Source organism: Eptesicus fuscus, chromosome 5 (genome assembly GCF_027574615.1).
Source record: "Eptesicus fuscus isolate TK198812 chromosome 5, DD_ASM_mEF_20220401, whole genome shotgun sequence".
NCBI lineage: Eukaryota > Metazoa > Chordata > Mammalia > Chiroptera > Vespertilionidae > Eptesicus > Eptesicus fuscus.
The window spans coordinates 25,783,227-25,810,962 of record NC_072477.1 but is presented as its reverse complement, the minus strand read 5'-3'; the positions used below and the strand labels follow the sequence as shown (position 1 = coordinate 25,810,962).

At 47.1% G+C, this 27,736-nt stretch overlaps 1 protein-coding gene across 1 annotated transcript in view; it reads left to right on the top strand.

Annotated features, from left to right (window-relative positions):
• SMOC1 (SPARC related modular calcium binding 1) overlaps positions 1-27,736 on the top strand; it is a 135,672-nt gene that overhangs the window by 72,576 nt on the left and 35,360 nt on the right. The window contains exons 4-5 of the mRNA XM_054715470.1: positions 13,424-13,523; positions 16,152-16,199. Coding sequence (XP_054571445.1) covers positions 13,424-13,523; positions 16,152-16,199 — 148 coding nt within the window. The remainder of the gene's footprint in view (positions 1-13,423; positions 13,524-16,151; positions 16,200-27,736) is intronic.

Here is a 27,736-nt window from a genome sequence, read left to right as displayed (position 1 = left end):
GGACTGCTGAGCATCTTCCCAGGGTGAAAAGGATTTGTCCTATTTTTGATTAGCCTGGAGGTCCCAAAAGAGTCCAGAGGCTCAGAACACTCCAACACTAAGATCCTGGTTGCATCCATAATAAGCTGGAGTCTTCTGAGCTTCCCCAGCCCATGGCTGCCCCCAAACAAAGCCAGTCCTGTATGTTTTTACTGGGCAGTACCCTGCCCTAGGCTCCCTCAGCCTTCTGTGGCATGTACAATGCCAACTTTTATTTAGAAAAAAGCAGTCACACTGTTAAAAATCCAAGCCCATCCCTTATGTATCAAGGACATAATGGTCCATAGACCCACTGTTGGTGGGCGAGTGGTTGCTTTTCTTTTTCCTTTTCGGTTAAGTGTTCAATAAAAATATTAGGTGTTTTTTGTTTACAATGTGAACATCCGGCATCTTACTATTTGCTTTTCATGTTTGTTTTTTTTTTTTCATTGAATTGCTCTTGTTCCAAACAACTAGATATTGCATGTGATAACTTACACAAAAATGCCCTCTATTTAGCACATAATTGCTGTTTGACAAACGTTAATTTTCTTCCTCTTCAGGTTTCAGGCTGCTCAACTGTAAAATGGGAGAGCTAGTTGAGCCATACAGAGGCTGGCAAACTCTGTCCCATGCAATGTATAAGGGTTCCAAGTACTTTACATCTTTGCAAACACTTGTAATTGTCTGTCTTCTTTATTATAGCCATCCTGTTAGCTGTAAAATGGTATCTCTTTTTAAAAAATTTGTTTTTATTGATTTCCGAGAGGAAGGGAAAGGGAGAGAGATACAGGAACATCAATGATGAGAGAGAATCATTGATCGGCTGCTTCCTGCACACTCCCTACTGGGGACTGAGCCTGCAACCTGGGCATGTGCCCTGACCAGGAATTGAACCATGACCTTCTGGTTCATAGGCCGATGATCAACCACTGAGCCACACTGGCCAGGCTGAAATGGTATCACATTGAGTTTTTACTTTGCATTTCCCTAATGACTATTGATATTGAGCATCTTTTCATGTGCTTTTTGGTCATTTGTATATGTTCTTTGGAGAAGTTTCTATTTAGATCTTTTGCTCAATTAAAAAATTCAGTTATTTATCTTTATTGAGTTGTAAGAGTTCTTTTTATATTCTAGATGCAAGAATCCTATCAGACATATGGTTTACAAATATTTTCCCCCATCATTGAGTTAATTTTTCATTTTCTTGATAACATCTTTTAATGCATAAAAGTTTTAATTTTAATGAAGCCCAATTTATCTACTTTTAAAAAACATTGCTTGTGCTCTTGGTGTCATATCAAAAAAACATTCCCTAATCCAAGGTGAGTTTTATGGTTTTCACTTGTATAGTTAGGTTGATCATCCATTTTGAGTTCACGTTTGTACACAGTGTGAGGTTTCGCATGTGTATATCCAGCAATCCCAGCACTACTTGTTGAAAAGACCGCTCCTTCCCCCCTTAAATTGTCATGGACATTGAGTCAGGCATTGGGCTCCTGCTTGTTGAAAACCCATTGACTATACATGTGAGAGTTTCTTTCTGAACTTTCAATTCTATCCCATTCATCGACATGTCTCTCCTTATGTCAGTGCCACCCTCTCTTTATTACTACAGCTTTGTAGTAAGTTCTGAATCTTCCACTTCCTTTTTAAACACTTAAATTTTTTTTTATTGATTTCAGAGAGGGAGAGAGAGATAGAAACATCAATAATTAGAGAGAATTGTTGATCGGTTGCCTCCTACACACCCCCTACTGGGGATCAAGCCTGCAACCCGGACATGTGCCCTTGACCAGAATCGAACCCGGGACTGTTGAGTCCACAGGCTGATGCTCTATCCACTGAGCCAAACCAGCTAGGGCCATTTTCTTTTTAAATGACCAGTGGGGTGAGTGTTGTTCTGCACCCATGTGTGTGGTTAATTCCAGCTGCCATCACCATGAGAGTGAGGAGATGGAGGCCCAGGAGCCTGAAGCCAGTGCTGTGGTTTTAGGCATTGTGACAAGTATCCATGTCCTTGGTTTGGTATTTGCAAGGAAGGAAAAGGGGGCGGGAGGAGAAAAGTGCAAATGAGGGGGTTAGAAACTCTCTAGAATCACTAGAGAGCTCTATCTTTGGCAAGCTAATATTTCTTCTTGGAACCTATAGTAGGGAAGGGATTTCTTTTTCAAATTAGAAACTGGGTTACAGCGAGCCTTGATGTCTGAGGAGATGCATTGCTGCCTGCGTGCGTCAGGCATTGGGCTCCTGCTTACTCCTCTCCCTCCACTGACATAGCTCTGTGGCCATTAAGGTTCTTAGCACATCAAGGTATGAAAAGATGGAGAAGCTTGAGCCTTGGTGAGCAACAGCCAGCAGCTGGCTTCTCGAGGGGGCTCTACTTCTTGCCGTCCTGTGGGTGGTCTAGGTGACGCGTAATTTGCAGTGAATATACAATCTAAGTTATGTTGCTGTGAAAGCAAACTTTAAATGTTATAAATGGTGACAGGGACAGGGCCTGATTCATCCAGTGCAGAAAGGACTTGTCTAGCAAGTGAGTTATCTAATCTCCTGCATATGTCTTCTTTTCTGTGAGAGCGCTGGTACCCCTGGGTCACCCAGCAGGTGCAGACATGTGCAGTAAGATGAGGGTGGGTACAGCATGCTGTGTGCTCAGGACATTGTCTCCACTGTGTTCTGTCGGGAGTTGCCTACCACGGTTCAGTCCTACTCTCTTCAATGGCTCTTCTCCAGCTGAATGGCCACCGTGCATCCTTTCCCAGGTTGGCTGCCTCCTTTGCTTTGGAGGAAGCATGCAGAGGCTGGGTGCTCCCAGCTGGGCACATCCCTGGGTGAGTCTGTCCCCATAGCTTGTCTGTTGTGGAAATGAAAGAAGCAAGCTCTAGATGGTATGGCAGCTGCTCCTCTGCGAGGGGGTGTCCTTGGGAGGGAGGGAAGGATGGAGGCCTGCTTCTCTGACCTTCCTTCTGCCTATGGGAATGGGGAGGCTCAGTGATGGGGGGCTTCAATCACCATCTCTGTGGTTCATTTTTTTTAGACAACAACAACACTTATTTATATAGCACTTACCACATGCCAGGCTGTTTTAGAAGTGCTTGACACATATTAACTTCTTCAGTTCTCACTATGACCTAGGCAGTATTTAATCCTCTCTTTGAGCTATGACACTATTATATCCCCATTTTATAGATGAGAAAATGGGACCCCAGCATGCCCAGGGTCACCCAGCTTGCAAGTAGTAAAGTCAGGATTCAAACCCAAGGGCCTGGCTGCAGAGTTCTTAGTTCTAATCACTACTCTCTATGTCTCTCTAAAGGACATTGCATCTTAAAAATTTTTTGTATGTTTTTCTTTTATTGATTTCAGAGACAGGAAGAGAGAGAGAGAGAAACATCAATGATGAGAGAATCATCCATCGGCTGCCTCCTGCATGCCCCCTATTGGGGGTCTAGCCTGCAACCCAGGCATGTGCCCTGACCTGGAGTCAAAGAGTGACTTCCTGATTCATGGGTCGATGCTCAACCACTGAGCCACACCAGCCGGGTGGGCATTGCATCTTTTAAAGTGATATTGGCGATAGCATAGCTAGGGGGTGACTCAGGTGAGTAGGTTGGAAAATTATGTCGCATGAGGAATATTCAAAAGAGCCAGAGATGGTTTGTTTGGAGACCAAAGGGACAAATGAGCACTTTCTTCAGACATTTGTCTGTGGATGACAATAGCTTTTTACTGAATAGTCTCTCAGAGCTGACTCAGGATTACTGAGTAAAATCCTATATAATAAAGAGTTAATATGCCAGTTAGACCGAACAGCAGAATGACTGTCCGGACTACCTTCCGGATGAAGCCGGGGCTGTGAGAGCCAAGGCAGCTGGGGCTGCGAGGGCCGAGCCCCTTGCACGAATTTCGTGCACCGGGCCTGTAGTATATATATGACTCAGATTCTGACTCAAAATAGGGAAGAACTTTTTACAAGTAGAGCAATTCACAGGTGGAAGTTCTGAACCAGAGAGAACTTAACTGGTAAATGGGCAACCAGGGACTGAAGGCTGTTGAGCAGGGGTGCCGTGGGGGTGGGGAGGGAGTGCCCGTGCATTGGGAAGGAGCTTAAATTAAAGACTCCTGGGAAGTAACTCACACGCTTTTTAGGATTTTATGAGACAATAGCTAATGTTCAACCAGGTGGGTAGGTACACAGTAGGCCCACAGCATGCACTTACTCAGGGACCTTCCAGGCAGAACCATTAATACCCACACTCAGGGCCATTGCCACACCACTCTGTGTGCATATAACACACCAGGAGGAGTCCCTGCAGGTCAGTCAACTAAACTATTTTGCAAAATTAAAGGGGTCAGATTTTTTTCGCCAGGTCAAAGTAGAGAAAGGTAATAGGAACACAGGAGGGAGTTATGAAGGCAGAAAAGTTAAATTAAAAGTGAAGTCAGACATGGGACGAGGAAGAGCTCCCACTCCTGCAGGCCCAGGACTGGCCAGACCCTCACAGTTCGGATCTAAGCAAAGCTCCTACACAGGAGGGACTCTTAATGGGCATTTCAAAACATAAAAACATATTTGACCTCCCCCCCCAAATGGAAATAAAAGTGAATGAACCAGATACCATATTTGCTGTTTACAAAACCTTGTCTATTCTAAGCACCAAACAGAAGGCCATGAGTCAAGAAAATAAAGCTTTTGAGTCCCTGAAGCCCTAACACCCAGGTTTTAAATATATTTTAGATGTGTGTTGGGGGGACAGTGTTCATTCATACTTTTTTTGGGGAAAAAAGGTCTTCATCATATACTTGAAAGTGTGGTATTAACACTGACAAATTGAGTACTAATTTGTAAATTTGTACCTTACTCCTAAGCAGCAAAAGTTCAATTTAGAGAGGGTTGTAGAGTCATATAACTTTTGGGTTAAAGGGGACTTCAGAGGTTTCTGGTTCATCTTCTCCTTCCTCTCCCTGTCCTGCCCCAACCCAGGGCTCAGGTTCCACTGACAATTTCTCAAGAAGCAGTCATCTAACTTTTGCTTGATTGCCACCAGAGACAGGAAGCTCATCACCACCAATGACAACATACATAATGTATTTTGGGACCATTTAGTTGGAAAGTCCTTCTCTACAATGACTTGAGAGCTGTCTTCCTGTAATTTCCAATAAATGATCTCAGTTCTAGCTGTGGGACTTATAGAATCCACAGAAATCCTACTTTCCACAGAAAGATTTGAAGACAGACACCATTATGTCCTATGAAATTCTATCTTTTAGCCAACAAATATTTCTTTTTGTCCTGGCATAAATCCTTAGTTCTATCACTCATTCCCATGTCATAGGGACTTATTTATGTCTTTCTTTCCTTCTGGCCTCTTTTTTTCTGAATTCAATATAGAGTGTCCTTCCCCAAACAGGACACACGATTTTGGATGTGGTCATAATCAGCCTGGGGAAGAATAGACTGCCTCATTCTAAACACACCACTTCTAACTAATATGGTGTTGGCAGCCACATTACACCATCATCTCATAAAAAACACAATTGACAAAGAATCCCTTATTTAGGAGGATTTGAAATTGAAGGGTTATCTTCGTTCCTGCATCTCCTCCATTAAATTCTGGAGGATGAGGTAAATACTGTAAAAGGAAAATCCCTCATTCCTTCGCAGACTGCCCTCTCTAGACCTGGCAGAGAGCAGGGGACAGTGTCTGCAGCTCACAAGAACAGCTGTGCTTTGAAGCTTCAGCCTCCAACCCTCCCTGCACAAAGGAAGGGGAAAAGGATGGACTCGGTATGCTGAGAGCAGACTCTAGACCCGCCACTACTTTAGATGCTCTATGCAGGTTTACAGTTGTGAGTAGCAAAATGGTTTATTCTTGTGTTATGTATTAATTATTATATTCCATAGGAACAACTCTAAACCTGCTTTTGCCCCACCCTGTATATCTTGTCTCATTTTGTCTTCTCAATGACCTTCAAGGTGGGCGCCATTAGCCTTACTTCATAGATAGGCTCAGAGAGGTTATATGCCTTTATCAAAGTCACACAGCTTGTAGGCAAGATCAGTTCTTTGGGCTCCAAAGCTATGTTTTTCTTTCTGCATCTTGTTGCTTCTGAGCCAAACCTGACTGAAGATGAGGAGGTCATTGCTGGATAACCTTTTCCAAACTGAAGAAAAAAAACATGCTCGTGCTCTGCAGACCAAAAGGATCCCCCATCCCTTCCTCTGCCCCGTCCTTCTCACCGCTCCAGACTCTCCTCCGCGTGTGAAATCACCAGACAACGCAATGCTGCAATCACCAGGTCCGCGAATGACAAGACCATATGCCATCAAAACAACCGGAATAGAGGAACTTGGGAAAGAAGGATGGTCACAGGCTCCTTGTTCGCACATTCCCACCTAGAAAACTTTGTGCTTGCTTCTTGAGTATTTCACGATCATTGCCAGAAAGGGTGGCACGAGAAGTTTCCTTTAAAACAGTGATGCTTGAAGGGTGGTCCCCAGACCAGCAGCCATGGCATCACCTGGGAACTTGTTAGAATGGAGATTCCCTGGCTGACCCCAGACCTAATGAACCCAGAAACTCTGTGGGTGGGGCCCAGCCATCCGTTTTCATAAGCTCTCCAGGCAATAAGCAATGCTCTCCTGCAGCCTCTGGTGGAGAAAGGTGTTTTGGGGGTACAAGTAGCCACCTCGGCCGGCCTGGAGACTCGGTCTTCCAGCCAGGGCCAGGACACCCCTGGAACACAGTTTCTCAGAGGTCCCGTAGGCAATGCCGACAAATGAAAATGGGGCTGCCCAGAAACAAAGCGGTCAGTGGGACCAACCCAGCAAGATCCTTAACGTTCACTGTGCATTCGCGTAATCAAAGAATCTGCTGACTGATTTGGAGCAACTGGCAGATTAAAAATAAAAAGGCAGCCTCATACTCTGACCACCAAAGAGACAAATATCCCTATGCCTTCTGCTTTTCGTTTAACTCGTTCCCACTGGGAAATGTTCAGGTACATGATAGTCGACATTCCATCACAAGTTCGGTAGTTGCTACTAAGGATGTTGAACCGAGCCTGTCTCTTTGCAGATGGTTCACATTTTCTGTTTTACAAAAGAGGCACAAAGAAACAGAGCGGGGGAACAAACGCAGCAGGCGAGGAGGTGCTGTGCCTCAGAGGGGACCCCAGTAGTCAGTGAAGGTCTGGGGAAGTTCAAGCTGGATTTCTTCACAGATAGTTTGAGAAAACCTTATGAAAACAGGGGTGGGGCTTGACGGAGGGAAATTATTTCAAGAGAGCTTGCTACCTGGACTGTAAAAAAGTAGGGCTGGGAGAAGCAAAGAAATACGGCAAGGCCCTGCACTTCATTATATTGCCTTTTTAAAAATAAAATTATAAAGCAAATTTCAGAGAACACTAGTACCATGAAATGTGCCCCACAGTGGAATAAGGTTAAGGCACTGCTGCAAATGATCTCGTCCTCCGAGAGCTAAGTCATGGATCGATGTAAGGCTCTGAGACGTTCTGCAGTCGAGACCTCTTTTCATTTCAGTTGACCCAGTATTTCCAAAGTTATTTGGCTAGAGAAGCTCCACATCCTCAACAATTCCTAGCCACACCCCACAGGACACCAACTGCATTCATCACTTACCCAAGTGGCCATGTGAAGGTGTCGGGAGCAGAGGAGAAAAGTGGGCACATGCAGGAGAGACTGGTTAAGGAAGCAGGGGACCTTTCACACGAGGGGAAGCAAAAGTCCAGCGACAGAGAGGAACTGTGGGATGTGAGGTCCGACCCCTGTCAGAGAACCACCCCAGGAATAACCAAGGAAAGCAGGCCGGCCATTGCGCACAGCGGAGGCCCCCATGCAGTTCCCCAAATTACTCCAGGAAATTCTTCTCACTCAAACTGGAGCAAAAGACTCTCTTTCAGCTGCCTCCTGACCATTTATCCCATCTCTTCCTCCTCCCTCCAAAAGAGCTCCATTTGCTGGAGGACTGAGACACAGTTCCCTCTGACACCAGCACACTTGCCACACTCAGGTGCCGGCCAGCAGGCTACCTCTCTGTGTCTGGTTTCCTTGTTTGGAAAATGTTTGGGCTAGACAGGTGGATGCTATAGTTTTCTCCAGCTCTGGCCATTCTCATATTTTATGAGAGGCTGGAGACCAGGATTCAAATTCCTATGCTGCCATGAACTAGCTGTGACGTTTGAACAAGCATCCTCCACTCGCTGTGCCTCTCCTATGAAAGACGTGCACACAGGGTGACGGAGGCCCGAATGAGATAGTGCATAGATCATGGGTGGTGATGGAAAACCGCTGTAAAGTAGAAGGTGGCGATCTCCATGTGGGGCCTGGCACCTGTGGTTATCGCTGTCTCCCCTGTCCTCCTCGGCGCTTTCCTCCATTCACCCCCAATCTGCTCGATCCTGTGAGCAGGTGTTTGCCCGCTCTTCTCTACTCATCACTCACTCAACTGCATTTGTTGGGAGTGCCAGCCTCTCGCATTCTGCCAGTGTCCAGGAGTTGGGCTAAGGTTGAAGATTAACAGGCTTAAAATAATTTCAAATTTTGTCATAATTTAGATAGAGGTTGACTTGCAATATACCACTGGCTGTTTATATAAAGGACTTCAAGCCAAAGTCTTTTTTTTTTTTTTTATTAGAGAGAGAGAGAGAAAGAGAGAGATGCCTTTTCACTTACTTATGCATTTACTGGTTAATTGAACCTGCAGCCTTGGTGTATTGGAATGACACTCTAACCAACTGAGCACCCGGTCAGGGCCAAACCAAAAATCTTTAAGTATATGAGTCAGAGATGAAATTTACTTACCTAAGAACACACTGTTTTTTGTTTTGTGTGTGTTTTAATATTTTTATTGAATTTAGAGAGAGAAGAAGAGAGAGGGAGAGAGAGATAGAAACTTCAACAATGAGAGAATCATGGGTTGGCTGCCTCCTGCACACCCCATACTGGGGATGGAGCCCACCACCTGGGCATGTGCTCTGACCAGGAATCATATCCGTGACCTCTTGGTTCACTGAACCACACCAGCTGGGCAGAACACACTTTTAAAGTACTTTTAGGAATACCAGTTACATTCAACAACATAGTTAAGCAGACAGTAACCTCACGTAGGCTGATGTACAAACACTTTAGTCTCGTATGGAAGGACCCATCAATTGACATTTCAGCCTTCCCGGGATGCTCCAGAATGGGATGGGAGCAAATTCCATGGTTTGTACCTGCACCTTTGGGGCCAGAACAATCCTGAGTTTTGAGAACTGCACAGTAGGATACTAGAAATGGCCAATTAATTACCTTGTCGATTCCTCTTGGGCCATGCTTTTGCCACAGATTGATCTGTGAGTTGATTAATTTGAGGGAGTAGGGGAGGTAGAATGAAGAATAAATAATTTATTAATACAAAAGGATAAATAAGTTTACAAAGAAAAAGGCTAAACTAGGTAGAACTTACATCTTGATGTATGTATAAACCATCAATTCTATAGACTTGATACCCTGAATTTTTCTGCAAGAAGCCTCACTTCTCTCCTCTGAGTGTAATAAAACTGCTGCTATATGAAAACAAACTTCCCCTTACTCCATCGAAACTTCTTCAAACTTTTTGCTGATTCCGGACTGCCTCCTCTGTGTGCCTGGTCAGAATAGGGTGTTTTTTGGTTCCCACCAGAGAATCCAATTGTGCCCTTTTTGAGTGTATAGTTTGCCGATGCCTGGCTGGCATGGCTCAGTGATTGAGCGCCGACCTATGAACCAGGAGGTTGCAGTTTGATTCCCTGTCAGGGCACATGCCTGGGTTGTGGGCTCAGTCCCCAGTAGGGGGTATGCAAGAGGCAGCCAATCAATGATTCTCTCTCATTATTGATCTCTCTCTCTCCCCCTCTAAAAAAAAAAAAAAAAAAAGATAGTTTGCTGAAAAAGAACACAGTGATAATAAATAGTGTAGCCTCATTGGGTACTTAACCCTGTGATCTAAGTGCTTTATTTTCGTTATCTAATTTAATTCTATCAGCAATGGCGTGAGGTAGGCATTATTAGCTCCCCTTTTAAAATAGCCTCCGACAGTCTGAGGCTGGCTTTCACTAAGAACCTTTTCGAGGCCGCAGAGGGTTGGAAGGTTCAGTGGTTAAGTGGGAGCTGGTGTGTTAAGGAAGGTGGGCTGCAGTCTGACTTTATGACCATTGCTTCCTGTCTTCATGTAACGTCTTTTCTTCAAGATGACGTCTTGCAAACTCCCCAAGACAACTTACCCTCTTGATTTACAATCATGGGTTAATTCACTTGGGGCTCTTTCAGCAAAGGGAAGTGACCTTGTCCACTGCCCCTGCCCTACAGCATACCTGGGGCAGGTGAGCCCATTTCTGTGTGCTCCAGGCCTCAGAGGCAACAATTCCTCACTTGGTTCCAGTTTTCTAAGACTTGGAAGTAGTTCCCAGCCTGAGGATTTCGTGATTTGGATTCTATTCCTTGGAGCCTGGTCCAAGGGAAATGCTGAGGGCCCTGGGGAGGAAGGGGCTGTGTTTGGGCCTATGGGCCTGGCTGGGGGCTGGGAGGCAGTGTCCATGTGTCCTTGGAGAGACAATGGGCATAGTCAGTGAGCATGTGGCCCTTGGGACCCGCTGAGCCCAGAGCTCAGATTATATCCCTTGAAACAAAGCTTTGGGCTTAAGCTCTTACCCATTTAGTTCTGAGCCCACTAGCCTTGGGTGGGACGCTGCATGTCCGGGAGGAGGGGCCTTCCACCCAGCAGTTCTCTGCGGCTGGACCACAGTGCTCGGTATAGCAGGCAGCACTGGGCCAAAGGCATAGCTTCGGGTGCTGGCCTCGGGCAGTACTGTCCTCAAGGAGAGGGAGGCAGCCTTGACCATGGGAGCCAAGGGGCCCGGGAGTGAGTCAGTGTGGCTGCCCAGCCCCAGAGACAGGTTTCCCTTGAGGTGATTATTGGCCAAGGAGGAGAACGCAGCCAGCCAGGCCCTATTAAAATTGTTAGTGGCGAGGAATCGTCTCTAGGAACTATCCCCTGCAGGGCTGACAGAATCTGAAGGGGTAAAATCCAAGTTTCCACTGCGTTTCCCACCCAAACTTTGGGAGCTCTGGCGTAGGAGGAGGCCGGCTTGCCAGGTGTTCCTGACGCAGCTGAGAGCAATCATTGCCGCAGCCACCCTGCCTCGGCCATCACCCACGCCAGGCACTGGGCTCACACTGTTTGCTCTGCTCTTCAGAGCCTTCCAGGTTTGGCGTTGTCACCCCCATTTTATAGATGGGACTGAAGAGCTACGTTTGTAACTGGCTGGACCAGGCTTCCAACTTGGGTCTGTCTGGGTTTCTTTCCATTCCACCATTACGCCTCCTCAGAAGGTAGCACTGACCCAACCCAAGAGGTGGATCCTGATAGAGCATCTGGGCAGCAGCCCTGGGCATGGGATTGGCTCCAGGAGATGAGGTGGGAGTGGAGTGTGGCACTGGGTGAAGGCCTTGGCTCGTATTGTTTCCTTGCATGGACAGGAGAGGTAAATGCCTCATTGAAACACAGAATCATGCTGGTAGGAACAGGATGCCCTCCATCTTGTTCTTGTCCTGATTTCTGGGGATAGGTCCATAGGGAAACGACTAGCCTTGGGGAAAACTACGGTGTTTGGGATCCACACAAAAGCAGAGGCCTTTCTGTGGCTTTCCTGCCTTACCGATGCCGGCCGTCGGATCACCTTTACCTCTGCGCCCTTCGTAGACCTCAGCACTCAGGTTGTGTGCTATTACTGTCTACCCTCAATTTCAGCATGTCCTTGATCCCAGGAGGCACACTTTTTCATACTTTAATATCTGTGCAAATTGGCACATCTTGTGAATGAGGTCTACATTTGATGTGGTGGGGCTGTTTAAATTGATGTTACATTTTTAGAATTGATGGAGACCAAGACTGAGTAAATACGATAATTCATGCATTTGTTCAACTCATCAAATGCCTACAGTAAATGCCAGGCATTATGCTAGATGCTTAGAATATAGAAATAACCTTTTGTCGTCCCTTGCCTTTGGGAGGTCACAGTAAAGGGAGGAAATGGACTAGATAGAGCAATAGTTAGAGTTCATTGTGATAAGGGCTCAGAATTTGGGAAACCAAGGTGTGTGGAGGATCAGAGGACGGAGGGAGGAGAGGTGGGGGAGGCTGGACCACTTTGCAGAGAAGGTGTGTCACAAAGTAGGTGGGAATCTGAAGGGATTAGAAGTGGGCTGGACTTGTATGCATACATATAAGCATAACCAATGGACACAAAACTCTGGGGGGTGAGGGCATGTTTGGGAGTGGGGTGGGGGGGCAATGGTAAGATATGTACACATATAATACCTTAATTAAAAAAATGAAGAAAAAAAAAAGAAGTGGGCTGGGCATGGGTTATGGAATGGTTTTCGGGAAAGATTGAATTGTTGGAGCAGGCAAAGTTCAAAATCGTGAGAAACTTGGACGTGCTTGCAAGCTTCAGTGGGTTTGTTGTGGCTGGAATGGACAGTGTGTGTGGAGATGTGGGTGTAAAATGAGGCTGTGGGAATAGGAAGGAGGCAGATCACGGAGGACCTCGAGTGCCACGCAAATTTGCTTGAGGTCCTGCACGATCATGAGCTTAATCTCCATCCTGAGTCTAGCAAGCCCCCCGGGGGTTTTAAGCAGGGGAGCGATGCCCTGATTTGTGTTTAGGAAGTTGTGTAGAAAGCAGACGGGAAGAGGATGGTGGGTGGGAGGAGGGGGATAGAGTGACAGCTATCGGCAGAGAAGGAAGAGTTACCCCGAATGAAGAAAGCCTCATTTTCATGTACTATTTTCAGGCAGGGTGGAGCTTGAGCCCTGGTGTAGAGGGGCAGCTAGAACCTGCAGGCACAAGTGACTTTGTTCTTTCCTTAACCCCATCACGTGTGCCCTTGTCTTGGGAGAGCCACCTGATCAGCAGGCAGCTGACTATATGAAGGGATGCTGGGAAAAGCTGGAAAGACAAGAAAAGCTTACCACCGCCTCTGCTTGTTAAATGAGGGTCACATCAACCTACAATGGGGATATTTAACCTGTACTTGGGGGGGGGGGGGGGGAGAGAAATGTGTGAGTATTAGTGAGAACCATCACAGGAAACACATATTGGATCTATCTAAGATAGTGTTAGAAGTCATAAGAAAGAAGTAGATAACTTTCCGTGGCTGTTCATGGGAATCATGAGGAAAACATAATGTTGTTGGCTGATGAGCCCACCTGCAAGAGACTCTGGGGACAGATGCTGGGGTGAGAGGTGGAAGGAGTTCGCTCACCATACTGGGGATGCTTTTGAAGGGGTGAGAGATGACTGTTGATATTGTGCCCCAAGACTTACAGTTCTTCCCTTTGACTTTTCCGTACAGGTGCAGTGCCACACTTACACGGGGTACTGCTGGTGTGTCACCCCAGATGGGAAGCCCATCAGTGGTTCTTCTGTGCAGAATAAAACTCCTGTATGTTCAGGTACCGTAGGGAGGGGCGGGAGGAAAGAAAAGGGTTGGAGAGAGACCTCTTGGCTGTCCCCTGCATCTTGTAGGGGAATATTTGAAAGATTGGTGGTGGTTATTAGCCATCCCCAGGTGAGGGAGTGTCCCACTCGAACATGCGCTTGCTCTTAGTCAGCTGGGGGACATAGTCAGTATATGCCTGTATGCATATATTTATTATTGTAAGTGTAGGTTTCTAGTTCAAGGCTCTTTTCCCCAAATATTGGCTGTAACTCCTAGAGCACAGCATATATGTTTTTAGCTCGAATGTTCTGGTTGCTAGTGGCCCTGGGAGCACTTGATTGAGGTGGATTTCAAAGCTGCATGGGAATGCAACATCAAAGATCGTGATGATCAATTAGTGATATTTGTCTTGAGCACAGGAGGAGAGTGGTGGCCTGCCAGGATTCTCGTCCCAGCATTACAAAGTGGTGCAGCAATCTGGAGAAAGGCTGATGCGTAGATTCAATAAGGAGTCCAAAGACGAAAGATAGTTTTGAAAGGCATTGGGGGTCAGAGGAGCTTCAGCTAAAGGAGCTAAAGACTACTCCTTGACTCAGGACCCAGTGCTTTTTATTAACACAAATTGTCCTAAAGCAAGGTGGAGATAATACACTTCAAAGGGTAGGGTTTCAAAGGGTAGGGTTTACAGAAGCATTGTCAGATTGGGGAATAGCCTACAGCTGTTCAGGTCTTTGGCCAACAGGAGGCAATAACATGCAGATTAAGATGCCCTGAGCTATCTGGCAGTTAACAATCCTATTCAGGTTTCTGGGAGATGCTTTTTAGCCATTCCAACAGGTAAACTACATATGTGGCTCAGCCCTTGTTGAGCCCCCCCCCCCCACACACACCTTTTGATGAAACTCTTGTAATTATGACATGTTGGAATTGGTTCCTGGCAGTGGCCTATGCACCATAGGTGTGCCACCCTGAACAATGTAATGTAGAGCGATGGAGAGCTCTCATCAGAGTGGCCCTCACATCTGGCTGCCCTCGGCGGTGCCGGGGGATGAAAAAGAACCCAGGTGTTGAGGCCCCTCCTGTATATTCTCACCCAGCAGGTCTGCAGTGAGACCTGGAGTCCACGTGTGTATGAAGCTTCTCAGGTGGTTCTGATGAGTAGACCATTTAGGGCACCACGGCTTTATAGTGACCCTCAAGGTCAGCCCATGACAAAAATTAAGTCCTTTCTATTTCCAACTTGATAAGCATAGGGAAATTTTGCTTTTAGATCAGCTTCAGGGGACTGTGGACTATGGATTTACACAAACCCCACACTTTCACGGTCCATTAAGATGAGAGTTTCTCCCTTTATTCACTATGCAGCTCAGCCTTCATTTAAAAAAAAACACACACAACATCACAAAAAAACAAAACCCGCCCCACCATCTGCTGCTTCATATTTCTCAATAGCTATGTGTGTGAGGTTTTATATATTTACTTATCTTAATTTTGAAGTGCAAGCAAAGTATGAAACATTATTCTAAAACCTATGGGAGATCCCATAGGCTAGCAGTTCTGCTATCCTAACATTTTCCTTTTTTTCACAAAATTTATTCATTTTTCTTCTGGCCCTGCTATATAAAGGGAGAAGTAAGTGGGAAGGGCAGTAAGTATCTACATTAGGAAACCAAGACTTGCAGGCCAAAAAGGAAAGTCTATTTTTGGTTTACATGGAAACTGGAAACCTTAATTGGGCTTGTTGTGGGAAGGGGCAGGAATGAGCCCTCCTTGCAGATGACCTAGAAAGTTCCATTGAAAGCAAACAAATGCACTAGAAACAGGTCATGCAGGGTAAGATAACTGAATTCTCACAAAATCGGTACCTGGAAAAAGGGTATGATATAGACTAGGGAAATATGGCTTCTTTCTTTTCTTTTGGCGTGGGGCCGGGGCCTCCACAGATGCCTTTCTGTGGATGAGCTGGCTGTGCCCTGCCTGTGTGGGTTTTGTGGAGAAGACAGGTGCCACACGGTCAGGACCAAAGGACGGGTGCATATGGCATCCTAGCATCTGCAGGGCAAAGTGTTTGGCCAAACTCACACACTACCCTCTCCTTAAGGAACAGCCTGCTGCATCTAGAAAATTGTTTCCATGCCTCAGACTATTTTGGCCCATTCAGGACAATTGGGCCAACAATTTTCTACTTAATGCAGATGGAAAATCGCCGATTTCCTGCCCTAACCAGCAAGGGATGTCAATCATTGCATTTGCAGAAAGAGGGGGTTTCTTTTCGGTTGGCCCTACTGAATAGATATGGCTCAGAACATGGAGCCGGAGAGAGTGGGGGAGATGGGGAGTGGAGGCGAGGGGCAGTCATTGGAATGTTCACTAAGGGAGAAGTCTGGTTACGACTCTTGCCAGGGAACCTGGAAATCATGGTTCATCTCAACAGTGCTGTGATATCAGTGACATTGACATTAAACAAACCCCACTCAACATGTATGTATGTACTAACTGTGTATATAATGTCCCTAGATGTGTATACGATATATATACACATAACCATATGCTCATAACATCAGGCTTTGCCAACTCTACGAAAGGAACCAACCGCGATGCATTCTGAATGTCTGTGTTTCTGTTTCCCCTCTCACCCAAGGTTCAGTCACCGACAAGCCCTTGAGCCAGGGTAACTCAGGAAGGAAAGGTGAGTAGAGTTTTACGCTTTATCTCAATGTTTGCTCCTAAAGCCAGTCCAAGCAAGAATTCTTGGACAAGATGGATGGAGCTGGGGTGAAAGCTAAAGGTGCCCTGCAGAAAATATCCATTCTTATTCTGTGTTGCCCCCCAGAAGCACTGAGGTGAGTAAGGCTCATTGGTGGTGGGGACCAAGCTCCCAGAATTTCTGGGGGAGGTGAGCGAGTGCAGGCCACAGAGCTGGCAGGGACCCTGAGAATCTTGGTTCCTAGGAAGTTCAGTCAATCAACTCAGCAGTGTCGCCAGCATTAAACAAGAAGGATAATGAAAGTAGGCGTGCTCAAGTCTGCCCCGACTCTCTTATTTTGGAAACCCATCTGAGCATTATTTCCCTTACTGCTTCTCAATAACTATTCCAGCTCCTCCAGTTTCTCTTCGCTAAGACTAGGCTGGCTTCATGGGCTTGCGACCTGTGCATTGGTTGTCATAAAATTCTCAACTCTTTTGTCTTTGAACTTGTGCTTTTAAGTGCGGAAAGTCTATGGGACAATGACACGTGCGTGTGAGCAGCGGTACATGCAGTTGCATGTCTGCTGCTGATCCTTGGCCCCATGTGCACGTAGCTTTTGTGATGCATGCTTTCATAGTACGCTCAAAAATTTAATTTTTCTTTACCTAGAGCAACATCAAATAGCAAATTAAAAACACCATGGCAAGTCAAGAGAGAGACTATGGAAGAGAGGACACAACTTTAGTCTCTGCTTTTTGAACAGAAGGCCTATCGTTTTCATCGTGTACTGGGCCGTACAAATTATATATACCCTGATTAAGGCATTTGTCTGAGTGCTCTTTTGGGGTCCAGCTGCCATGAGGAGCAGGTCCTTGGGGTATGGGGACCATAATTTCTGGTGTGGCAGACACTAAGATCCCTGCTGCTCACCTCCAGGATGACATACAAGCACACGGAGAGCTGTGGTTGCATAGAAAATAACTATCAATTCCATTGCATGAGTGAGAAATCCAGAACCCCCATTTTCAGGTAAAACCCAGACAAGGGATCTTGGCTGAGATTGAGGCTTCCCACCTGAATCTGGGCCTTGGGAACTTCACGCTCATTAGACCCACGTGCTAGTTGGCACACGCTGCCACAGAGAGACCAAGGTGAGTTCCCTAGACCCTGCTCCAGGCACTTACTGAATGGAGATGGGAGGAGGAGGCAAGGTCACCCTTCCTGAATGTAGGAGATGCGTGTTCAGAAAACCTGCTGCCAATTGCGGGTGCTCCAAGAAGATGTGGAAGTAGGGCACGGTGACACCACCACCCACCAGAAAACATGGACCAATGGACTAGATGGGCTGCTCCCCTTCCTGTGAGCAGGGATGAGTAAGTGGGTGAAAAAAAGAGAGCAAGTGCCTTCCCAGGTCTTCCCCAGAAGAGAGGAGACAGCCGTGAGTGTGGGTGGTTCCTGCCCGTGGGAGAGGGGCATGGCCGTTTCTTTCTGCAAAGACCTGGGATCATCAATTCTGTGAATGGCGTGTATCTACAATGTATTGGGGCTGGGAAAGAAAGCTGCCTTCAGTGTTGCTTGTTGCAACGGGAGTCTTCAGAACATGCCCTTTATTTCTGGGCAGGAGGTCCTGGTAGTAGAAAAAAAAAAAAGGCAATCCACTCAGAACTGACCACCCAGATTTCATGATGCTGAGATAAGCACCCACACCAAGAAAGGCCCATGGGTTTGGGTTCTGAAACTGCACAGAGAAGTACTTTCCAGGTTGGTGTGACTTTGCACCCCACGAATGACATAAGAATCAGACACATGGTCATGGTGGGATCTCACGGATTTATCAGGAAGAGGGCAGGGGGACCTGATTCCCCCAGGGGTGGTGCAGGGAACAGGGGCGTAGAGTCTGAAGCCTCATCTCAGAGCTAAGCTGCCATCAATTTTTAGTTCTTTGCTGTCCTACACCAGATGAGTTCCTTTCTCCGTGACGGTTCTGCCAAGGCCCCCTCTTTAGTGAGAAGGCCTGGGGGTGGGGAGGGAGGGATGCTGGGGCTTATTTGCCCTGGGAATTGACGTGTCAGTGGGCTCTCTTCCTTCTACTTTGGAGGATCAGTGTAGGTGCTGGTCCTGTTCTCTGTCTGCCATGGGCAGTGCAGTGAAATGCAGTTTGGGGCCACCTGTAGGAAGGGCCACCTGAAGCCACACCTGCCCAGGAAGCTGAGGTTTGAATGGGGACAGGGTGCGAGAGGGCATTCGTAATATCCTGTGTTGGCCCACTGAGGTCCCTCTTTCAGCTGCCACTTAAGAATGGAATGTGCTCCGAGGGCAGCAGGTGGGAAGACACAAAGGCCCCTTGTCTGAGCTCGTGCCCACACGTGGGGTCTCCTAGCAGGCATCTCCAGAGAGCCGGAGCTCGCAGCCCTGAGGCCTGCCACAGACAGATGCTGGGCCTGGCCCTTGTGCAGGGTAAGGGGTAATGGGTGGGAAGGAGGTGAGGCTGGAGGGTTGGGTGTGTGAGCGGTGGGGGGCTGAGGGGGAGGAGCAGACCCAGCCTATTCTTTCCCCACCCTCTTGAACATGCTCCACTGACAGGGCTGGAGGGATCGGTTCTCTCTGCCTGGAAGGAATGAAAAGACGTATTGTGCAGCCACGGAGAGTCTGGTTGCCAGCCAGGAACGAGTCCTCCAAAGCAGAGGAGAAAGGCAGAGTGAGAGGAGGCTGGGGGAGGCGGCCCAGAGAGATAGCAGGAGCAAAGGAGGAGGGAGAGAGGCCAGGCAGTAGCAGGTCACAGCCGGTTGGCCTGGACAAGGAGGCCTGGGTTGCTGAGGCTCCTGGGTCCACAGGTGTGGAGCCCGAGGGGAGAAGGGGGGTGGGTAAGGAGGGAGGGAGGCGCTGTTATCTTACCCAGATGCACGTGCTCCTAGAAGGGAGAGGGTCAGAACTTCAGACTATTTATTTAATCCCTTGGAATGTCCTTGCCTGGCTCTGATCTTTGGGCCCCTTGTGTTTCACGGACTCCTTTACAGGCACATGTGTGGTAATTAACACGTGCAGTGTAGGTCCCGGCCATGTGTTTGAGTTTCAAATATCCATTGATCTGGGGCACTCCCATCCCGGCCACCCCTCCCCTTCTTCTCCTTTGGTCCTCGCCCTTGAAGAGTGATGGAAGGGGTCTGTGTGTATTGGAGGGTGGGGGACACACGTGCATCCACATGTATTTTATTGAGGCTACAGAGGAATGTCAGAACAGGGGAAAGAGCCCCCAGCAGCCCTTAACCCCTGATGATCTGCTGCTAAAACAGCCCAAGGCTGCAGCAGTTGTGGTAGAGATGAATTTTTGGTTTTAACTGAAGTCGTCTGAAGAATGGCTGGGAAGCAAATGTGTTTAGAGATCATGAATTTACCGAGTGGCTTTTCCTGGCCGAACAAGGCTTGTGGGGTTTCCTATGGTGCCTCTTTTTGGGGTGTTGGTGATAATGAATGTGGATGATTTGGGGAGCCCTCAGGATAACTGAATACAGCCAGGGACTGGTCCTGGGAGCCATTGCTTGTGAGGTGGCAGAGGGAAGTGCACAGCCAGGGTGCAGTGGGGGAGGGGCGTGGCGAGGAGTGACTGCATGAAATAGAGGAGAGCCCCTGTACAGAGTTCTGGCAGTTCTCTGGGAGGTTTTTCCTTCTGAGCACTAGGACCTTAGTCAGCCCAGGGTGATGCTTCTATACATGGCAAGGGGCAAGTTTAGGGTCATCAGGGGTTTTCTGCAGTTTGCCTTTTTCTCCTTGTACCAGGTCGGGAGTTAGCTGTTTAAAGAAAGTGAGGAAAGAAATAAAAACATGAGCAGCCTCTGCATACATTTTTCCGTGGGCTTCTGTATTTGCCAAGCCAGTCTTGGAGAGGGACTGAACTTCCAAAACCCAACCCACCTTTAATTTGCAGAGATTTTTTTTTTAACCCTTCACTGGCTGCTCTATAGTATGTGCTCCAGGTAAAGAGTAGGTCACACTCTCTTATCCAGGTAACGATAGAGACAAAGGTCCCTCTCTTTTGTCTCTATCTTTAGAATTTCTCATGGAGCCTGGGTCTACAGATTGGTACCAGCTTAGAGATCTTGTCATTCAAGTGATGGATTAAGCATCCTCCTCAGTCGGGGCTGAGGGATGTGCTTAGGGCAGGGGTGATGGATGGCAGGCATCCCAGAGGAAGGGGGTGGTTAGCACACCTGGAAGGAGGTTCGCCTCATTGCCCTGAGCCTGGCTGAGGTGTGCAGGCTTTTGTCTTGGGACATTCTACATGTGGGGCGTCACTTCTGCTGTACCCTCTTCCCAGCTATCTCTCTGATTCCTCTTCCCCCAGCACTGAGGGAGAAGCTGGATCAGTAGTTGATCTGTCAGCATGGCCACCAGATGGCAAAAGTGTGATGACCTACCAGCCTGCGCTGGCTTTGAATGGAGGCGGGCAGCGGATAACCTGTACGGGTTGGCTTCTGTGCACATTGAATTTCCCCGTGGAATGAGAAGCATTCTCATTCCCATGCTGGGCCTGCTGAACAGAACTGTGCCTGAGCAGCTCCAAGCCCAGGAGAGGCGGCTCTTTGCTCTCTGCATGCATGTTGCTGCTGCTTTCTGGTGCTCTGAGCCACCCTGACCAGGCCTGGCATATCCGTACACCAGCTTTGCAGAGATTCGTTGCAGAAGAGATGTGCATGAGTGTTATGTGTGTACCATGTCTCCTTCCTGTGCATGGATGATCACAGCAGCTTTATCTGTAAGAGCCAAAGATGGACACACTCACATGCCCTTCAGTGGGTAAACTGTGTTGCAGCCACACCATGGAATACTACTCAGTAATAAAAAGGGGCAGACTGTTGATATGTGTAACAACTCGGATGGCTCTCAAGGGCATTATGCAAAACGAAAATGGTCAATCTCAAAAGGTCACATACTTCATGATTCCATTGATGTAACATTCTATAAATGACAAAATGATAGAGATGGAGTTAGTGGTTGGCAGGGGTGAGGGATGAGGTAGGGGAAGGGCAGTATGACTATAATGGTGTAGCACGAGGGAGATCCTTGTGATGAGATAGTTCTGTATCTTCATTGTGGTGGTGGTTACATGAATCTACACATGAATACAATTGCATAGAAGTTACATAGAGCTACCTACATACACAAATGAATGCATGTAAAACTGGTGGAATGTGAATAAGGTCTGTGAATCATACCAGTATCAGTGTCCTGATTTTGCTATTGTACTATAATGATATTACCTATGTAATTATGTTACCTATATAATTATCTTAACTATAAAGATGCCATCACTGGGGGAAACTGGGTGAAGGATACATGGGACTACTCTGTATTATTTTTGCAACTTCCTATGAATCTATATTCATTTCAAAATAAAAAGTTAAAAAAAAATAGCAGTCTTTTGTGTGAACCCAGCCTTGAACCGACTCCTCAACCTTTTCTCCCCCTCCTTTCCTCCTCCTCCTCCTCCTCTTCTTCCTCCTCCTCCTCCTCCTCCTCCTCCTCCTCCTCCTTCTCCTTTCTCTCAGTCTCCCTCCTCTTCCTCTTTCACCCCTGGTCTACCCTTTGCACCAGCCTCATGCTTTTGCTCTTATTCAGGGGAATGTGGAACTTGAGGATGTGGGCAACTGCTTGCAAAAAGACAGCTTTAAGCTTGTTTTCACTTCTTTAGGGAGGGAGTGTGCAGGTGGGAAGATGGAATGTTAAACATTGATCTTTGCTCTGGAAAGGACCCAATCTGCTCAGATAGCTTCTGCTCTCAAAGTTCTGAGTCGGGACAGCTCCCAGTGCGTTTCTGAGCTTCGGTGGTCATGGGACATGCATCGCAGGAAATGCCGAAGCTGAGTAACATTCCATCGTCCGCCTGGTGTGATTCCAGCCAGGTTTTAAGGGATTTTGCAAACAGGCCTAGTTGTCTCTTTATGATGCTCAAAATAAGTAATCTCAACTTCCACACTGCGTCCCCGAGTCTGGCATAAATGTGGCCCCATCAAAAGCAAGAACCTACTACACTTCTACCAGCCTGAAGTTTATCCATGTCTTTGAACAAGATGGCCAACAGAAGCCTAAAAGAATATAAGTGGAAGAGTGACCAGTGATGGACACAGTCTGGACAGAGCCCAAGAATTGAGGGGAGCTGGGATCATTGAGAGACCTTCTGAATCTCAGGAGGGGGTGGTGGTTTCTTTTTTCCTCATTCTCCAAGGCTTCTCAGTCTTGGAGACCCCAAAAGATGCCATTAATAAGGATTCCTCCTCTGGCCCCTTTGACACATTTGCTTTTGAAGGACCTGGAAGAGAAAGCTCTTTGTATGTGGTCAGAATAAACTCATTGTACACCCAAACAATTAACTCCTCAATGGACTTGCCAGACCCTTGAAAGGCCCAGCCCGGCTTCCCTGGACCTCTTGGGCTCTATTCAGCCCCTTATGCACACCAATGTTTTGGGTTTTTGTTTTGTTTTTTGTTTGTTATTCTGAAAAGTCTTTTCCTGAGAATAGTCAGAGCAGATCAACATTGTCCTCAGCTCAGCATTTATCTCCACTCGCCAGCGAATGTCAATCAGGAATCAAAAAGCCAAACAGAGGAGGCTTTGAACGGTGTCATCGGGGGTCGAAGTGACTTCCAGCTGTCTGTGCGTGGGCCAGGCCTTCTCGCAGGGCCAGGAATTGTGCTGTCACACAAACCCGCTGTGTGTATGGGCTCCCAGAGCCGTGCGGGGGCTGCGCGATCAGGAGCTGCACCTGCAAGGAGGCGAGCCTGGGGGTGGGGAGTCTTGGGAGGCCAAACTCCGTGGCTCCGGGCTGGGCCGTTTCCAAGGCTGCTCACGGCCTGAAGGCTTTCTTACTGAGACTCGGCCTCTGTGACTTCCCCGCCCCTGGCCGGTGGTGAGAAGAGATGAGGAAAGCCACCTGCCAGAAACGTTGAGTGTTGTAAAATGTGGCAATATTATTATTGTTGTTGATCTTGACATCATCCTTGAGAAATTCTTTCAAGTTTTCCTTGTTTGTTTTTTTTAAAAAATATTTCCAAATTTACTTTTTTCTCCCAGTATGAAAAGTAAAAATCTTTGAATTGGCTTTTTCCCCAGTGTTCTGTCTGCTTCACCATGGTCTAGAAGTATGTTATGGTATATGAAAGAGAAATAAAGTCTTGTTACTTGAGGCTCAAAAAAATCACCAAGAGTAAGTGTCAGGCATCAAATTATCATGTGCATATATATAAACTGAGATTCAGCTATCTTTTTCTTTAAAATACAAGGTAGAGCAAAAGTAGATTTACAGTTCTTCATATGGAAAATAATACAATAATTAATAGATGATAATACAAGAATAAACTGTGTTTTGCGTACTCACAACTGTAAACCTACTTTTGCTCCACCCTGTATGTGGAAAAGTCTCCCCCCAAATCAAGGATTGCTCAAATAACATAGCTGTTGCTGCCGCCTGATGATTCATCTGTGATGACGTTGACACTGCCCCCCTTTTGTTTTAACAGCTTTATTGAAGTATAATTACATACCATAAAATTTACTCACTGTCAATGCACAATTCGATGAATTTAGTACATTTCTGGAGTTGTGCAGCCACTACTAGAGATCAATTCCATCTCCCCAAAAAGAAACCCTGTGCCCACCTATAGTTATACCCCACCCCCAACCCTAGGCAACCAGGGGTCTGCTTTGTCTCTGTAGGTTTACCTTCACTAGGCATTAAATGTAAATGGACTCATGCAATATGTAGTATTTGCACATGGCTTCTCTCATTTGGTGTAATGTTTTCGAGGTTTGTCTATATTGCACACGTGTTAGTAATTCATTCCTTTTCACTGCTGAACAATATTTCTTTATATGGAGATATCACAATGTGTTTATCTGTTAACCAGTTGACAAACATTTGCTTCCAGTTTGGGGCTGGAAATAACGCTGCTGTGAATATTTGTATACATGTCTTTAGGTGGATATGTTTTTATTTTTCTTGGGTAGTCTCAGGATTGGATTTCTGGGTTGAACAGTAAATTTATGTTTAAGTTTGGAAAGAAATTGCCAAACTCTTTTCCAAAGTGGTTATCCAATTTTACATTCCCGTCAGCAATGAGCAAGGGTTTCAGTTTCTCCACATCGATGCCAACACACGGTATTATCTATTGAAAAAATTTTAGCCATTCTAGTAGGTATGCAGTGGTATCTCATTGTGGTTTTAATTTGTGTTTTCCTAATAACTAATGACATCGAGCATCTTTTCATGTGTTTAGTAGCCATCCGTGCATGTTCTTTGGTGAAACGTCTTTTAAAATATTTTGCTCATTTTAAAGTCAGATTGTTTGTCTTCTTATTGAGTTGTAAGGTCTACTTTATTTCTTAACTTAAAAAAAACTTTGGTAGTATTTTAATTTTGCAAATCCAATATTAAAAGTAGGCTGTGGGATGAGACGTTTTAGTACTACTATACCTCCTTTAAGAGGACTTGAAAGTTTTTCCTCCTACACAGCATCCTGAGGCTGGGGAAGCAGGCGACCTTCACTGTTAGAAGAGGAAATCACTGCCCAGAGAAGAAAAGTGAGGGGTTCGGGTTACCAACTTATTGCCTATAACACCTGGATCTGGAGTGTGACCCCACTGGAGACTGGGAGGCCAGGGGCACATGTGGAAGCGTTTCTGTCTCCCCAGGGCCCCGTGTGGGGCCCGGTGTTGCCCGGAGGCTTGCCAGGAGGCAGGACCGATGTGGACCTTGGACCCAGGCCTTGGACCCGTTTGGTGGCAGGGAGCGCTTGTTTGCTGGGTCGGGAGCCAGGTGCCCAGGTGCCCGGAGATGATGGTCAGAGGGTCCTGTTGGCGTTGGCCTGGCCTCCCATCCTTTGGGCATGCTGGATCTCACAGGTGGCTCTCCTGGCAGCAGGGCACCTTGCTTTTCGCACTTCATAAAGATTTCCACCTCGGGCCTCCCCGGGGCAGTGCAGCTGCGTCTCCTCACCCTCGGTGACCCTGTCCTGCAGACAGATCCACTCCCTGCACGTGGCTTCCTGCTGTGTGGGCCTCTGGGCCTGCATCTGGGCAACCTTGGAGGTCCTCAACCTGCACGCTTTCCCGGGAGACCGGAAGCCCTTCCTCCTCTCCCTGAGCAGCAGGCATTACGGTCTGGCCGCTGGGCCAGATGGGCAGTCCCAGGCTCTTATCTGGATGATGGGAGATGTAAACAGAATGTTTCTGTTGTTCAGCTCCGGAGAGAGATACAGCTCTTGGAATACAGGAGGATTTTAATTGAATATTACAATGTTACATAAGCCATTTTCCACTTAGGTTCTCACCGGGCATTGTCCCTCTGGCCGTGCGTGACTTCTCACTTTCCCTTTGTTACCCTCGACACCCCTCCGCCCTATGCGAAGGGACGGCGCACACTGCGCTGGGCCATTCAGGCTGTGAACTCTGCATCCAGCGGCCGCAACCAAATGTGTATTGCAGCTGCCAAAAGGCTTCATTCGGTGGCTCGTTGAAGTCAATGGAAAGAGGTGTTAATAGGGTCAGGGGAAGTGATGCTATTAAAAATGACATTGTGTGGCTGTGCTCCGTGTTTATCCTCCTCAATGACTTCCAGACAAACTCACCCAGCTTGGCATCAGAGATGCCTGCTCCAGACTCCAGGGTGAGGCAAATAAGAACTCGAGCTCTGTTGGTTACCCTTCTCTTCCTGCTGCATCTCATCCCTGGGGATGATGGTCAGGTGACTCAGGGTCACCTTAGCCCCTGTGGGAGGTCAGTCTTGGTGTCAGCACATGAGAATAATAGGAGGGTCAGGTGTCACACAACTGTCGGGTCGCCGGCCTCAGCTTCCAGCAAGGGTTAGGGTCTGTATAGCTCTCCCATCTTAAGATCCCAAGGGTCAGGTGTTGGTGCAAGAAGGGGATCAGGACTGTTCTTTTTGGCTCTCGGGACGTGATGCAGGGAAGTCAGCCAAAGGTTCTGGAGCTCCGAATGGTGCGGGATTGTTATTACTGATGACCTGGCTGGCTTTGCAGAGATTGAGAGCTCGCATTCTCCACAAATAGTTAATGCTCGGAGAATAAAGTGTTCAGTTCTGAAAGACCTCTGGGGGTCTTGGAAGAGAGAGATGGTGTAACCATAAAAATGTCTGCGACCACAGCGCTCTCCTTCCTCCCCGCACTGAGGGAGGAAACAGAATTCTCTAAACTATGCATTCTCAGTGGGGGCGAAGATACCTGCTCCCAGCTGTTGCCAAGGAGGCAAACATTGGTTCTGGGGCATTGGTTGCGGGGGGGGGGGGGGGGGGTATGCTCTGTTTATATATAAAGCACAGATATACATACAGTACATGGAGTGTATCTTTTATTAGGGAAGTGATTAGGAGAAAAGTGTCTAAAAATGCTCCTTAGGTGAGTAATAATGAAGAAAAAAAAAAGGGGGTTGAAAACCACTGCTGCAAACTAAGGTTTATTTTGATGAAAATAACCGAGTCCTGAAAGGTGAGAGAGAGAGCAGCCAACCCTGCCAGGACGGAGGGTGTCAGGACTTGGCTGCTGGGAACTCCCTGCTCCCATCATCTGGGTTAGACATTGGAAAGCAAATCCAGGGTGCAGTCTCCCATGTCCCCTCTCATGTTGTTTGCCCCCACCTCTCACAGGGGATTGTGGTACGTGCTATTTCACAGGGGTTCCCAATTCTCTTCAGTTCAGCATGCTGGAGAGAGAATGGCCCTTCCTGCCTTCTCTTCTTATTAATTCTTAAATTTTATTTAATTTTAAATTCTTCAATTACAGTTGACATACAATATTATACTAGTTTCAGGTGCACAGCATAGTGATTTGACATTTATATAACTTGTGAAGTGATCACCCTGCTAAGTCTAGTTCCCATCGGACATCCTACATAGTTATTACAATACTAGAGGCCCGGTACATGAAATTCATGCACGGTAGGGGGGGGGGAGGGCTCCCTCAGCCTGACCTGCACCCTCTCCAATCCAGGAGCTCTCAGGGGATGTCCTACTGATGGCTTAGGCCCGCTCACTCTGGGGAGCGGGCCTAAGCCGCAGTTTGGCCTCCCTCTGCAGGAGGTGACCGGGCTGATCACAGGAAGGCACTGCCCCCATTACCCCTCTGCTGCTGCCACTGCCGGCCGCCACAGCCGCCAAGGTGTTTTCATCAATACGGAAAAATTGCCAGTCCCTTCAACACAAAAAAATGACAACTTTCTTTAGGCATTTTCAAGATGTCTCTTTCATAGGATGTGACACTTCTTTCTTTCTTTTTTATCCTCACCTGAGGATATTTTTCCATTGATTTTTAGAGAGCGTAAAAGAGAGAGGGAAAGACAGAGAGAAACATCAATGTAAGAGGGATACTTCAATTGGTTGCCTCCCGCATGAGCCCTGACCTGAGCCCCTGCCAGGGAGGAGCCTGCAACCTAGGTACATGCCCTTGACCAGAATCAAATCCAGACCCTGCGGTTGGCAGGCCAAGGCTCTATCCACTGAGGCAAACTGGCTAGGGCAGGGTATTACATTT